The sequence below is a fragment of the Phascolarctos cinereus genome, unplaced genomic scaffold (assembly GCF_003287225.1).
Source record: "Phascolarctos cinereus isolate Bilbo 61053 unplaced genomic scaffold, phaCin_HiC Scaffold_5;HRSCAF=322, whole genome shotgun sequence".
Lineage (NCBI taxonomy): Eukaryota > Metazoa > Chordata > Mammalia > Diprotodontia > Phascolarctidae > Phascolarctos > Phascolarctos cinereus.
Window position 1 is genome coordinate 209,795,984 of NW_027555958.1, and position 14,801 is coordinate 209,810,784.

Here is a 14,801-nt window from a genome sequence, read left to right on the forward strand (position 1 = left end):
TGTTTCAAGCATAAAATGAGCTGATATTTGTAACCCACTTTGCAAACCTTAAAACACTGCATAACTACTAGCTGCTACTATTGTTTTTAACAACCCCCCCAAAGAAAAAGAAGTTGATTCTATATCATTCTGAAAAATTAATTCAATAAGCTAATTAATTAAATCAAACATTCAAATAAAAGTTGGTAACTTCAAAAAGTTGAAACAGAAGTAAAAGTTTATATATTTAAAGGTATGAAAAGCCTAAAAGAGGAAAAGTAGGTAAGACAGGAAGCATTCAATATCTGATTAACAAATAACTGCCTTCTAGTATGCTCTCACTTTTCAAAATGCCAAATAACCTGAAGATAATAGCTCCTGAGTTTTCCTTACCTGTGGTATGGTATATGCCTGAAAGCAGATCTAAGAAACTTGAAGTCTACACAGAAATTTCAGTGGGTCCTTGAGATTTCAGTGGGTCCATGAACTTGAATGGGGTAAAAAATAGACCTTTATTTTCCCTAAACACTAACTGAAATTAACTTTAAAATATAAATAAATAAATATAACTTCAAAATATTTTTTTAATGAGATGTCCATAGACTTTAGCTGACTGCCAAAAGCATCTATGGCACAAACAGGTTAAGAACTACTGCCATAAAATCATTTTTTTTCTAATTCTAGAACCAAAAATAAACCATGTCTCATTTGATTCCCTCTTCCCTTCTCTTCATTTTATTCTCACTTTCTATTGATTATTAGAGGTTCCATGGTACAGTGGAATAAATACTTGACTTTGGAATCAAAGAGCTGGGTTTCAGACCACAGTCTGTCACTAATTGGTCACATGACTTTGACCAATAAGTGACTTTGGACAGGTCACTTCATCATCATCATATTCTTCTTATTCTTCTCCTTCTCTTTAATTAATGGAGAGTGTTGGATGAAAGTCCTCTTCTGATCAATAACTAAGTTATCAGTTTTTCTCACCTATGGTCTAGCTAGTTATTCTTATAAATGAATTGACTTCTAAGCTTCTTGGTCCCTATCTCATTTTCTAAAATGTCACATGCTGCTTGCCTGGCCCTATAATTTGCTGACCTTTATTATTGAATAAAAGTGAGCCACCAGCGTCTACATGACCTAGAAGTAGTTTCAAAGTCTCCAAGAACATTTAAGCCACAGCAATCCCCAAAAGTCTACTTTGTGGATTCCAGATTGATTTCCCTATAGAAAAATTACAGAGAAATTTGCCAATTCTGGAACCACTTTGGTCCATTCTCTTCCACATCAGAAGCATTTCTTTATGAGAACTCAAAATTGACCGATCTCCACCAATTGTTCTTCTCATCATGTGGAAACATAGAATAGATATAGAGTAGATTCACTGCAGGTCAGAAGTACCCAGATTTTTTCCAAGTAATAATCACTGAACTCAGGAGCTGTTCCAAGAACCTTGCAATGTTCCCTGAAATGTGTTATCAGTTCAATATCCTCAGTGTTGTCCTTTTGATGCATTCTGTGAGACAATATTGCTGTTTAAGCATGTTGATACTTTACTAACTAATCCTGGGCCAAGGATCCAAAGTTGAACTGCCTAAGGCTATTTTTCCCTCTGTATCAGTGTTACAGGACAGTTTCTGTTTTTTGGGTTTTTTTAATTATATAACGCTGTAATTTAATTATTTTTATTCAATTATTCCTGTTTCTTGATTGCCAGGGTTACCTCTTCCTCTCCCCCCACAGTTATCAAAAAGTATGCCACTGGAGTATATTTATTGTCCCCAAATTATCTTAGACTTTCTGGGTAAAAGTAAAATTACTTTTGTCCTTTGAAAATAACATTGAGAACAACTGTCATATTGTCCTACAAAGGCCATCTTGACTTTGATTTCAAAGATAAAATTTTGAGCTTAAGAGACAACTGTTCTGATTTAGTGTAGCATTTCTTATTTTCTTTCTATTTCCCTATTCTCCTTTCTTTCCATATCATTTAGAGCAATGTACAGAACTGAAAAAGGCACCCTGACTTTTGAGAGTTATAGTAGAACTCAATTTATTCACTATTATCAGAGAAAGTATTCTGAATATATCTGCCACTTTAAGTACAGAAACATTTAAAATCTTAATCATTTTGTGCAAATATTTCTCAAAATGTATTTTGTATCTTCCTATCTTATTAAATAGAGTGAAGGGATACTTTAGTACTTCATAGGTTTGCAATTTCATCCATGTTAGTAGTCTCTCAACTGATGAAATTTGCAAACCCTCCAAATTTGAGTAGATGATCTTCAGTTGTTATTGTGGCCAAAATAGTTATCATCCATTGGCCAACCTTTGGTTCCTAGGGTAACACACTTAGTTCATTACTAAGCCTGCACTCAAATTTTTTTTAGTTTAGCTATACCTACCAAAGCTTGATGTCATCAGGCATATCCTTGAAAGACTTGAGTTATGTACCTCTCCACCCCCAAATGCCTTCCAGAGCGAAATACTGGATTAGGACCCTGGAGTGAAGAAAACAATTTCAAAATAATGCCTCTAGCACTATTTGTTGGACCTTGAGTAAGGCACTTAACCTCTGTCTACCTCAATTTCCTCATTGGTAAAATGAGGATAATAGCATGCATGTTACAGGATTGCTGTGAAAAGCAAATGACTACAGAAGCAGATACATGGGGACAATGGATGGACCATGGAATCTGGAGTCAGGAATACTTGAATTCAAATCTGACCTCAGGCATTTACTCCCTGTGTCTCCCCAGGCAGGTCACTTTACCTCTGTCTGCCTCAGTTTTTTTTTAATCTGTAAAATGGTAATAAAACTAACACTGACCTCCCAGGGTTGATATGAGAATAAAATCAGTTCGTATTTGTAAAATACTTTGCAAGCCTTAAAGCATAATATAAATGCTGGCTATTATTTTAATGAATAATGCCCTTAATCAATCAAACAACAAGTCTTTAATAAGCTTCTTCTTTGTATCAGGCATTGTACAAACCATTGGAGATACAAGTACAAAAGATGAAATAATCTCTGCTCACAAGTAGCTTATTTCTCAGGGAAAAGATAATTAAAATATATATAAATCTACATAGCTTACTCATAAAGTGAATGAATACATATACCTGTTAGTTTGTCATACTTGAATCTTTCATTAGTTTCTGGTTGTTTTTTTTTTCCAGTAACAAAATGATTTGGTAAGTAGTCCTCTAAAAGGCTATTCATTTTAAGGGTGGCCATACCCTCTCATGTATTGAAAAGTCTGGGTTTTGCAGCAGATCTTCCCCCACTTCCCCTGCCCACCCCCATGCTGCTCAGATACTTTGTCATTTAGGATCATAGAATCAATGTTCTAGAACTGAATGGGACCTTAGTGGCCATCTAAGATTTAGAGTTGGACAGGATATTGTAGGCCATCCCATCCAATGCCTCCATGTTAGATTGAGTCAACTGAGACTCAAGAAGTTTGAATGACTTTTCTATGATAATATAGTAAATAATTATCAGAGCTATAATTTGAATGTAAGTCCTCTGTCTGATTCACTACCTATTTCTTGGCTGTATTCTGAAATTTTGAGCTTGCTGGGAATCTGATCTCCAGATAAGTAGAAAGTTGCTTTATAAATACAAATCCATTTTTAGTCTTTCAGGTTTCATATTGAGTAACCCTTTTTTTTTTTAACTGAATCTCATGTTTCATTGACATAAGAAACTTCTGGTGAGGAACTTCCTCAACCAATGTGGATCAGTGCCCTTTGCCATAGTTTTAGAATTGCCTTGTGTACCAACAGGTTAAATTACTTACTCAGAAACCTGAAAATAATATGTGTCAAAGGTAGGACTTAAACCCATGATTTCCTTCTTGGAAAGCCAGTTCTCTATTTACTGCAACACATGATGCCCTCTGAAGTAGACCATCTAGTGTGTGTGTGTGTGTGTGTGTGTGTGTGTAAGGGGGGGTGTATGTTTGGTTTGTGTGTGTGGTTGTGTGTGTGTGTGTGTGTGTGTGTGTGTGTGTGTGATATCACTCAACTTTTTCATTAGTTAGAAATAGTTCAGGTTCCAGACTCTGCTACTCTTTCAATCTAGGATTCTTCAGCTCTTGGTCCATGTAAAAGCCTTAATTAGGATACAAACATGTAGTAATCTGTCCTAATAATTCCCTAGGCTATCCCTTGACCCATTCCCCACATACACACATATATATTTTATAATATAACAGATTTGCATGCTGCTAATAAAAGCACAGTCTTCCAATAACTAATCTCTTCTCCCTTCAAAATAGTTTCCAAGTGTCTCATTCTGTTGTTGTATTTGAATAGATTTAACTCTGGAAATGTTCTATAGTCTTACTCTCCACTGGTGAAGATGAGCAGTTTTAGCCTTTCAGAGCATTAATTTAAAAAAAAAAATTTTCCTCTTGGCCAGGTACTGTGTCTACTGTTCCATTATCGTAAATGAAAAATATTACATGTATTTTACTGTCTTTCTTTCATTTGTAGCACAAGAAGAATGGGCCCCAACCCGTTCCAGCCTAAAGGCACCACCTCCAAGGGCAGCCAGAGGGGGATACAGGGAACACCCCTATGGTAGATATTGAAGGTCTTCCTCATCTGTGACCTCACCTCAAAGACAATTAATAGCCTGTGGTCTCCACATAAACAGCAACAAGACAAGTAATAGTCCATTTCTTTTCTATCCTAGGGATTACTGCTCATGATTACCCCCTGTACTTCTTGTGTATTTCTTCCTATACTGTTGGCGTGACATTGACATTAGTATTATTTTATAACACGGACTTAAAAGACTTTGGCAAGCATCGTCTATAAACCACTCAATAGGATGATATACTCTTGGTTGTTTTTCATTGTTGTGTGTATTTTATTTCATTTTATTTTTTATTAAAAGAAAAAGCATGAAGCTGTTACCAGATCTTGAGTTTCTACCAACTAGCTGAGGTTGAGCTTTGTTTAGGGTTGCTAAAAGATTGTAATATGATTTTTGAACTAGATGATAATCAAGATGTAGATAAGCTGTTTTAACCTGTCTTTTAATATATGTTAGTTAGATGAAGATGTTCGATATTCAGTTTGTAAATTTAATTTTAAATGCTGTTTTAATGGGGTTGAAAACAAGCAGCTACTGTATGTATGTAGCTAACTGAATTTGTTCAGTGTTTTAACCTGTATTTGTTAAAAAAGAAAAAACCACATAAAGTTCCATGTGTAAGCTTCTCTAAATAGGAAACCACAATTTTGTCAAATATGTTTGCCATAATTTGTCAATAAAGCTGAAACCTTTTGTAACAAACTAAATTTGGAATTACTTGTTTTCTAGCTTTAAATGCTTGCTTTATTTCTTCTTCAAGAGATGCCTAAAATGTTTTCTATTTAAAATTACAAAAATGAACCCAAGTCTGTTTTAAGAATTTTGTGTAAGCCTTTAAAAAATTGTATTAATAACTTCTGGTTGTTAAATAATTTAAAAGTTAACAAACTAAACTGTTACATGAATCATGGTTAGTAAACACTAATGTATAACATGTTAATGGAAAAACTGGATTTAGAATAATAAATGGATTTTAAACTATCCTCTAAGCTTTATCTTGCTAAACACAAACTCTGATTGACTTGTTTGTATTAGCATGTCTCACGTGAGAATGTAATGGAGTATAAAGAGGTAAGATTACCACTTACCACTGTCTAAATGCCTAGTTCTTCAACCTTTGAGTTTCCCCGCACATTAAATATCCCATTCAACATGTAAGCATTGCATAGATTCACGTTCTTGTTTTCACTCTGAGGAGTGTGTCGACAGCATTTGCGTAGTTTCTAATAACTTGTTTTGACAAACAAATCATCAGTGTCACTGGCCAGTTGTTGCTATTCAACCTCAAAAACTTTATTTGTAATTTTCAGTGCTAAATATCACCGCCCTTGAAGGCAGTTTAGAGGGCTGATATTTCTTTTGAGACTATCAGACTTGATGGCTGATGATTATTAAGGAAATATGTCGCAGGACTCAAAGGATGACTAAACGTTAAACAGGTAACACTAATAGTAACTCTGTAATTTTGAGTATGCAACAGTAATGTTAAATATTCTCAGTTATTAAGTTACTGATAGTTAAAAAAGTAAACCTACAAAAATATAACAAATAGGTTTATAGGCTATTAAAACCACTAATTAACATTAACTAGAGGCACCAAAATTCTTTTACAATATATAACCCTCAAGGTAATAAACAGAACTAAAATTAGCAATAATAGTAATGCAACTCTTGCTAACATCAAATATATAACCTAAATTTTGATGGAGAAAAAAAAAGTGAAAGACTCGATGGTAGGGATGGATGCCAAAACTGTTAATCTTTTAAAATACAGTTTTTTTGTTTACAGTGGCTTTTTGTCAATGTGATTGGTTTACTTTTTTGATGCGAATAAAGCATAGATATATTGCTGTTCAGTTTGTGAACAAAAATCTCTTGCAGCTGGAGTTGCATGCTAATAGCTTTTTGAAGCGTGTCCTGTCATCTGAAAGTGAATTTTGGTAGCATTGGCTTAAGTTGGATACTGTTGGGTTACATTCACTTTTTATTCTGTCTCACTGTTCCAGGTTTCTACAAGCAAAGTGCACATAACTGAACAGCAGATGTGATCTGTTAGAAAGTATTCAGGTAAGCTTCCCCCCACCTTGTACTTCAAAATATGTCTCCTCAGCAACAGAATGTCACAGCTAGCTATGGCAAGAAGTGTGTATATTATAGGCTGCCTGCTATAATTCTGGTAAAGTTGAGATTGCTGCCAAATAAGCAGCTGTTTTGTATGCCCTTTAAAGTCAGTGGTCTTTTCTAACTACTTGATGCTAATTAAGTTTAACATTTACTGGGAACAATTTTCTGCAAATAAAAATTTCATAGCTTTAATGCCAATGGTTTTTAATATCTGATGCACATTAGTCTGTGAGTTACACTAATTTTCACTTTAGTGATGCAGGGCTAATGATTAATGTGCAATGTTGGGAAAAGTCATAGTATGGTACAGTGGAGAATTGGCTCTGGAAGCAGAGACCCTGGGTTCAAATTCTGACTCCAAGGTTTATCTACTGTGTGACATTAAGTCACTTGCTTTTCTGGATCTCAGTTTCCTTATCTACAAAAATGAGGAAAGTGGACAAATTAGGTCTCCAACTTCCCTTCCAGCTCAAGATCTGGGATCCTATGATAAAGAAATGGTTAAGAGTTGATCTTTTCATGTTTTTCTCTTAGCTCCAAGCCTGGTATAGACAGGTCTTCAATTAAAAACCACCTTCATTTTCACCAATAATTTCAACCATTTCCATTAGTTACACTTTTACTGATGACAATTCTAAGGTTTTCCACCAAGGGAAGTGCTAACAAAGTAAAAATAGAAATGGATTTCCTCCTTGAAATACACCTATATCCAAGGAACCTAGATTTTATGTTCTCTTTCTTCTCTCAAATTGTTTATGAGTAGAAAAGAAAAAGAAAATATCATTTGCTTTTCACATAAGTTTTTTCACTTCCAGCTTGTTAAAAAAGCATTTGAAATATAACGAGTTTCAAAAAGTCACTTCTGCCTTAGTACAGGGGGAAAAGAGCTCCAGAGTCAAAGAAGGTATCATCATGCATTAGAAAAAGAAAAAAAAACCACTTCCCTAGGTAAGGTATGAAAGCTAAAATGAGTTTTCAATCCCATCCTTAGACATTATTGAAATCATTTTCATGTTTCTATTTTCTTTTGGGGGGGATGGGGTAAGCTTTAAAAACAATCAAGTATCAGAAAACACTGATTTACTTATCAATTGGAAAGCTTGCCCACCTATTACTCTCCAACACTAGTCCTCTGATCATTCCTTAGGTATGTGATTGGACTTTATGAAAGTGGGCAATTAACCCAAAAGAAGAAGAATCAGGCTTTTGATTCCTACCTATCCCTAAGCCAAAAGAACCAGAAAAATGTAACTAATGATACTCAGGCAATAGTGGATGAGGATAGCTGTAGGACATTCTGGGAAAGGGCAAAAGATGCAAAGATGATTCCAATTTTCTTTCCAAGTGAGAGATTCCTTTTCTGACTCAGGCTTTTCAGTACTTGGTCTGATCTAGATCAATCCCCAAGGGTGAACAGACTAATAGGCCTCAATTCTCATAGCTTATAACCTCTTATGATTTCTCTAAAACATCACCAGAGATAGAACAGAAAGAAACAAATATCTGTGGTGCCTTTTGCAGGCCAATGAAGTCCTCCTAAAAGTTCTTTCCCCTATAAATTAATCCCAGGAACAAACCCCTAAATGGAATAAAGAGTGTCACTGAACGTGACACTAAACTAGTCATACACACATATATATGTACAGACACATATATAGACACACACAAACATACACACATAAGCATGCACACAGATGAGAGGCATTTTGGCATAATTGAGAAATAGCCATCCTCAGAGTCTGGAAGATACCTGTGTTGAAAGAGTGCTTCTGACACACATTGGCTGTGTGATCCTGGGCAAGTCATTTAACTAACTTCTCAGTGCCCCAGGAAAAAGGAAAAGAATATATATTCAACTGTACCACTTGTGATTTCACTGGTTTAGGGAAACTGCCCCGTAAGAGAAACTCTCTCTGCCCATCCACATCCACAACTTAACAGGCCTGAGGAATTGTCTGGGATATTGAGAGGTTAAGCGATTTGTCTAGGGTAGCATATGTATTAGAGATGGTCTTTAAACAGAGGTATCTTCCTGACTCTGAGGCCTTCCTGACTCTGTCTCTTTCTCTGTCTCTTTGTCTTTCTCTGTCTCTCTCCCTCTCACTCTGTTTCTCTCTTTGTCTTTTTCTCTCCTTACTTCTTTCTCTTCTTCCTTCATTCTCTTATTCCCCCTTTCTTCTTCTTTCCCCATAACTTCATAACTTTTGAGAGGGTTCTTTATTGTCACAAAAACACATTTTAAATGAAATAATATCTAAAGGAATTTGAAATAGTCATTACCAAGAACAGGAAATCAAACATCTATTGCTGATAACATCGCATATTTTTTTTTTTTGCTTTTTAGTGAGGCATTTGGGGTTAAGTGACTTGCTCAGGGTCACATAGCTAGTAAGTATTAAGTGTCTGAGGCTAGATTTGAACTCAGGTCCTCCTGACTCCAAGGCCAGAGCTCTATTCACTGTGCCACCTAGCTGCCCCAAGACTGCATAATTTGAAAAAAAACCCAAACATAACCAAATAAGATTCTGAAAAAATTATACTTTTTTTCCCCCTTCCCTTATGGAAAGGTAGCAAGGTTAGTGGAAAAATCCCTAGACTTTTAGCCAAGAAACATGAGTTGGAGTCCTGATTGTGTTACTTTAATAGCAGTGCAACTTAGAAGAGTGACTTCCACTCTCTAAGCCCTCATTTCCTCATTTGTAAAATATGAACAAAAATTATTTCAGAGCCTACTTCAGAGGACAATTTGAAAGAAATCTAAATTGTAGATGTGATACATATTGCTATTGTCATCAAAATATTTCTTGATAAAAAATTAATATTTCTGTAAGTGAATTTGTATGGCATGCCTGTGGGTGCTATATGACCTCTTTTAAGCAAAAAGGGTATCATTCAAAGCAGTGCCATAGTAACTTACTAAATTCCCCTAAGAGAAGCTGATTAAATAATATCAAAAACTCAATGTATTATTTCTCTTAAAATGTAACTAATAAGAATGTTATCATTTAGTATAATTTACTCCTCCTGAGATGAAAGGATATTTTTAGTTCCTCGAGGTATTATTTAGGATATATTCCAATTCAATCCAAAACACACTTATTAAAAATCTACTATGTGCATAGCACAATGCAAAGCACTTTGGAATCAAAGATAAAATGCAAAAACAAAAAAATATTCTGTGCTCTCAAGAAGCTTGCATTCTAAATTAGAAATATGATTTTTTTCCCCAAGGCCTTGGATAACCTATGTACATCTTTTATGATACTATCGCTATTGTACATTATGGTTATTTTATATTTTTCACATACTCCAGGTCCACATATTTTTATATCACTATAACCACCTCAACCCAGCCAAGATTTCAAGTACCTTGAGAGCAAGAACTATGTCCTTATTATCTTTCTATCTAGGCTTGCATCTGGCATGGTGCTATGCATATAGAAGGAACTTACTAAATGAAGAATAAATAGATGAATGTATTAATGAAGGAAATGAATGCATATTGAAAAGAAATAATAAATCTGAGACTCTATCCTTTAAAGTACTTTGTTCCCTTTTTTTTCCCTTTTACTTGCAATAGAAAAACCTGTCATTGAAAGCCTCAAATATTCCATATCCCCTGTGATTTTGTCAAACTACCAAATAATTTCAGGTTTATCACATTTTAAGTGCACCAAATGTCACATATTCTCTTCATTCTACAAAGGCAATGTGTGAGTCTAAAGTGCTATCTAAAACAGCTGCATATTTATCAGATTATATGCATCCTATCTTATTACAATACTACTAGCTAAATTGCCTAGAAATATGTAAATTTAAATAGTGTCATGTCGAGTAATATTTTATAGTACTTCACTACATGGCTAAATTTCCTACAACCAAAAAAAAAAAAAGGACAAATCTCTTTAATGGATATATTTTTGGAAGGAGGATTTTAGGGATTGAACAATTAAGGGAAAGAAGATGATTTTTGGAAAAATTGCACATACAAGAGGTTAAAATGGTATTTCATAATTAGAAAGGTCATTCCTTTTCAAAATGCAATTAATTTTCACTGCATGATGTAAAACACCTATTAAAGGAACAATTTTATCATTTGTTTGTGACCACTCATCAAAGGGATCTATTTACTTAAATTACCTTCCATTTCTAAACACTGTTATTCTGGTCTCTGTTGTCCTCATTAGAGATTCAGTTTTCCTTATGATAAGCCAAGATTTTCAGTCTTGAAATATTGGCCATATTAGAAAGTATTTAAATACTCTCTTGCTAAGATAAAAATTTCTTGAGAATAAGTATCATTTCATATGTCTCAATGCCTAACACAGTCTCTGGTACATAATATATGCTTAATAAATAATTGTTGGAGCAGAAAAATGACTAATATGCTATTTTGAAAGAATACACACTTTACAATATCTTATTGCTATAGTTAATTAATTTGGTTATGTAGATCAGAATTCAGTATCATACAACAAGCCTGCAAGAGTTGCAAACTTGAAAAATATTACTTCCTTAATATTCTTGTGAGAAAAGTTTCCCATCTTTAATTTAATGAACTGGAATATTATATTTGAAAAGAAAAAAACTAACCAGTGGGTTATCTGTTGGTATATTTCCCCAACTGTAAGATCTTGTAAATTTTTTAAATTATTTTTTCTTTAACATACAGCCATGGAAATCTTACTTATATTTTGACCTTTATAAAAGCCAAATATCCTTTAAAAAAAAAACTTTCAAGTGAAAGTCACTTATGTAGTATATGAATTATCAGTATTCCAAATACAAAATAATATTGCTGTTTTCCACCTAATCAATGTTTTGCATGAAATCAAATTATTTTAGTCTTTTATTCCTTTCTCCTCCCCTCATTACTACCTCCTGGCTTCCCTGGCTTTCTTAAAATCTTAGTTAAAATCTCACCTTCTGCAAAAAGCCTTCCCAGACCTCCATAATTCAAGTACTTTATCCATTTAGATTTTCTCCAATTTATCTTCTGTCATCTCATTTATAACTAGTTGTTTGCATATGGTCTCCCTTATTAAACCATGAACTCTTAGAAAGCAGTAACTGTTTTGTTTTGTTTTTTAAATTTTTTCTTTGTATTCTTAGCATAGTGCTTGCCACTTTAATAGGTGCTTAATACATGCTTCTTAACTTGACAACTTGAACTTGCATCACAGTACCTGTTGTAAACTAGGTATAAATATAGACACCCCTCCACTAAAGTTTTCCTATATTATTTCATTACGGCATGAAGATGATATGGGGTTCTTGAGGGCTAGTCCAGGAGATCAGAAGGTCTGATGGATCCTTCCAAAGAGGAAAGGCCATCAGTAGCAGTCCATCAATATTTCATGACTGTAGTTGATGAATGAGACCAACCAAATTGGGAAAGACTCATTGTCATGTTGGCCATGGGGTAATGAATTTTTTTAGCCAGAATTATCCAAGATGATCAACTAGTTTTCAATGGGGTTTTAATCTATGTAGCCACATTGATGAAAGCATTGATCTAAGCAAGCAGGGAAACAGTAATATTTCACTATGATCATGTAGTAGTTCCATAGATTTTTACCAAAAAATACATAATCATGTAGAATATATAGAAAATCATAAATATTGGTTATAATTTGTTAGAATATACATTTCATAGAATCTCAAAGTTGACAAGGACGTTAGAGGTCAATTATCCTAACCAATGCCTGAACAAGCATCCCTCTACAATGACATCATGATTGATAATAATAATAATATTTACATAGAACTTTAAGGTTTACCATGCACTTTACTTATATTATCATAATTGATCCTCACAACAACCCTTTGAGGCAAATATTATTCTCATTGTATAGAAGAAATTGAGGCTGAGAGAGGTTAAGTGACTTGTGCAGTCATACAGTTCATAATTGTATGAAGCAAGATTTGTTTGTTTGTTTGTTTGCTTTTGGTGTTTTTGGCTAGGCAAGGGGGTTAAGTGACTTGCCCAGAGTCACACAGCTAGTAAGTGTTATGTGTCTGAGGCCGGATTTGAACTCAGGTCCTCCTGAATCCAGGGCCGGTGCTCTATCCACTGTGCCACCTAGCTGCCCCATGAAGCAAGATTTGAACTTAGGTCTTCCTGATTCTGGGTTCAGCACCTCTATCCAGTGTGCCACTGTGTGACCAGTAGTCATCCCATCTTTGTATGAAGACATCCAATAAGAGGGACTCCATTATCTCCTGAAGCAGTTTATTCTATTTTGGGATAGTTCTAAAACATATTTTCCCCACCCTTCTACTTTATATCTAGCTTAAAATGGTCTCATTGCAACATCAACAAACTCCTTTAGATCTGTTTTCTGGAGTAAGCAGAAGAAAAAAGTCAAAGCCCTATTGCACATAACATCCTTCTTTATACTTGTAGGAAGCTACCCCATCCCCCTCAATTTTTCCCTTTTCCAGTCTAAATATCACTACTTCCTTCAACATAGTTTCTTTGTAGCTATCCAACATCCTGGTCACCTTTCTTTGGATCTTTTCCAATTCATCAATGTCATCCCTAAAATGTCCCAGTCCCAGATTGGAACACAAGAATACAAATGTAATCTAATCAAGGAAAGGTGGAGCAGGATTTCTCTATATACTTATATATATATGTGCATGTTATCTTCCTCAATAGGACTTGGGTGTGGCCTGAATTCTAAGGTGTGGGGATCCTTGCCTCTCCATGGCCACAGGATGGAATGTGATAATAGGTGGTGTAAATTGTTACAGTAATCATTTATCAACATGAGTTTTGATTCAATGTGCTGGAACACAAATGCAATTTTAATAAACCTAGGTTAAGGATATCCTTATTTAAATGATCAGGTTGCCCAGTTATAGATTCTCAGATCAGAAATAGAATCATCTGTATCTGAGATACCTATGGCCTTATGGCACATAAAATTACTCAGAACAGTCTATATTTCAATAAAGTAAAAAAAAGGGGGGGAAGACAATTAATTTTTATATGATTCAATATTTTTTAAAGGAATAGTATAGAATTTAATTTGTTCTGAGGGAGATAACAGTTTCATTGGGTTACAGGTTTTTTTTTTCCCAACAGTAGAAATACAGGAATGAAAGATCTAGTTACTTCCTGACAAAAAAGATCTGGTGGATTTTGGGAACTTGCAAATTTAATATACTGAGATAGACCAAGATGGGGGAAAATATATATAAATATAAATATATATATATATATATATATATATGTGTGTGTGTGTGTGTGTGTGTGTGTGTGTGTGTGTGTGTGTGTGTGTATCTATCTATATTTATTTATCTATATAGACAGATATATGGATAAAGACATAGACATAGATATGTATCACCTATGTTGTGTCAGGCATTTGATTAAGTGCTTTTTACACATTATCTCATTTAATCTTAAAAACAATTCTGAGAGGAAGGTGTTATTATTATCTCTATCTTATCTTTGAGGAAACTGAGGCAAACAAAGATTAAGTTATTTACTCATGGTCACACAGCTTATAAGTGTTTAAGATCACATTTGAACTCATGCTTTCTTGACTACAGGCCTTCTCATATCTTGGCCAGCTCATTACATACTACACCATGCTATAAATATGGACAAATACAAGGGAGTTAAATACAAAGTATATGGAGAGGGTAAAAGAGAGGCACTAGCATTTGAATGGATCAGAAAAGGATTCATGTAGAAATTGTGAAGCTTTAGCTGTCTTGAGGGAAGAGAGGAATTCCTTGAGAGAGAAGTGACTAGAAAGTGCATTCCAAGCACCAGGAATGGCCAATGAAAAGGCATAGATATAGATGCAGTGATGAGTGTGCAAAACAGAGAAGACAACAGTTTGGTTCTGAAACATAGAGACAGGGGGTGGAGAAATGTACAATACAGTTGAAAAAATACATTGGGTCAAGGTTGTAAAGGGCTTTAAAAGCTAAAAAGTAGCTTATTTTCATTCTAGAGGCAATAGAGAGGTAACAGAATTTGTTGATTAAGAGAGTGACAAACTTATGCTTAAGAAAAAGCACTTTAGCTGGTAGAGGAGTATGAAGAAAGACTTGAGGCAGAGATATCAGT

At 34.5% G+C, this 14,801-nt stretch overlaps 1 protein-coding gene across 1 annotated transcript in view; it reads left to right on the forward strand.

Moving 5' to 3' along the window:
- Window positions 1-5,574, forward strand: part of KHDRBS2 (KH RNA binding domain containing, signal transduction associated 2) — a 796,104-nt gene extending 790,530 nt beyond the window's left edge. The window contains exon 9 of the mRNA XM_078155302.1: window positions 4,486-5,574. Within this exon, the coding sequence (XP_078011428.1) occupies window positions 4,486-4,583 (98 nt within the window). The 3' untranslated portion in view covers window positions 4,584-5,574. The remainder of the gene's footprint in view (window positions 1-4,485) is intronic.
- The last annotated feature ends 9,227 nt before the right edge of the window (window positions 5,575-14,801 follow it).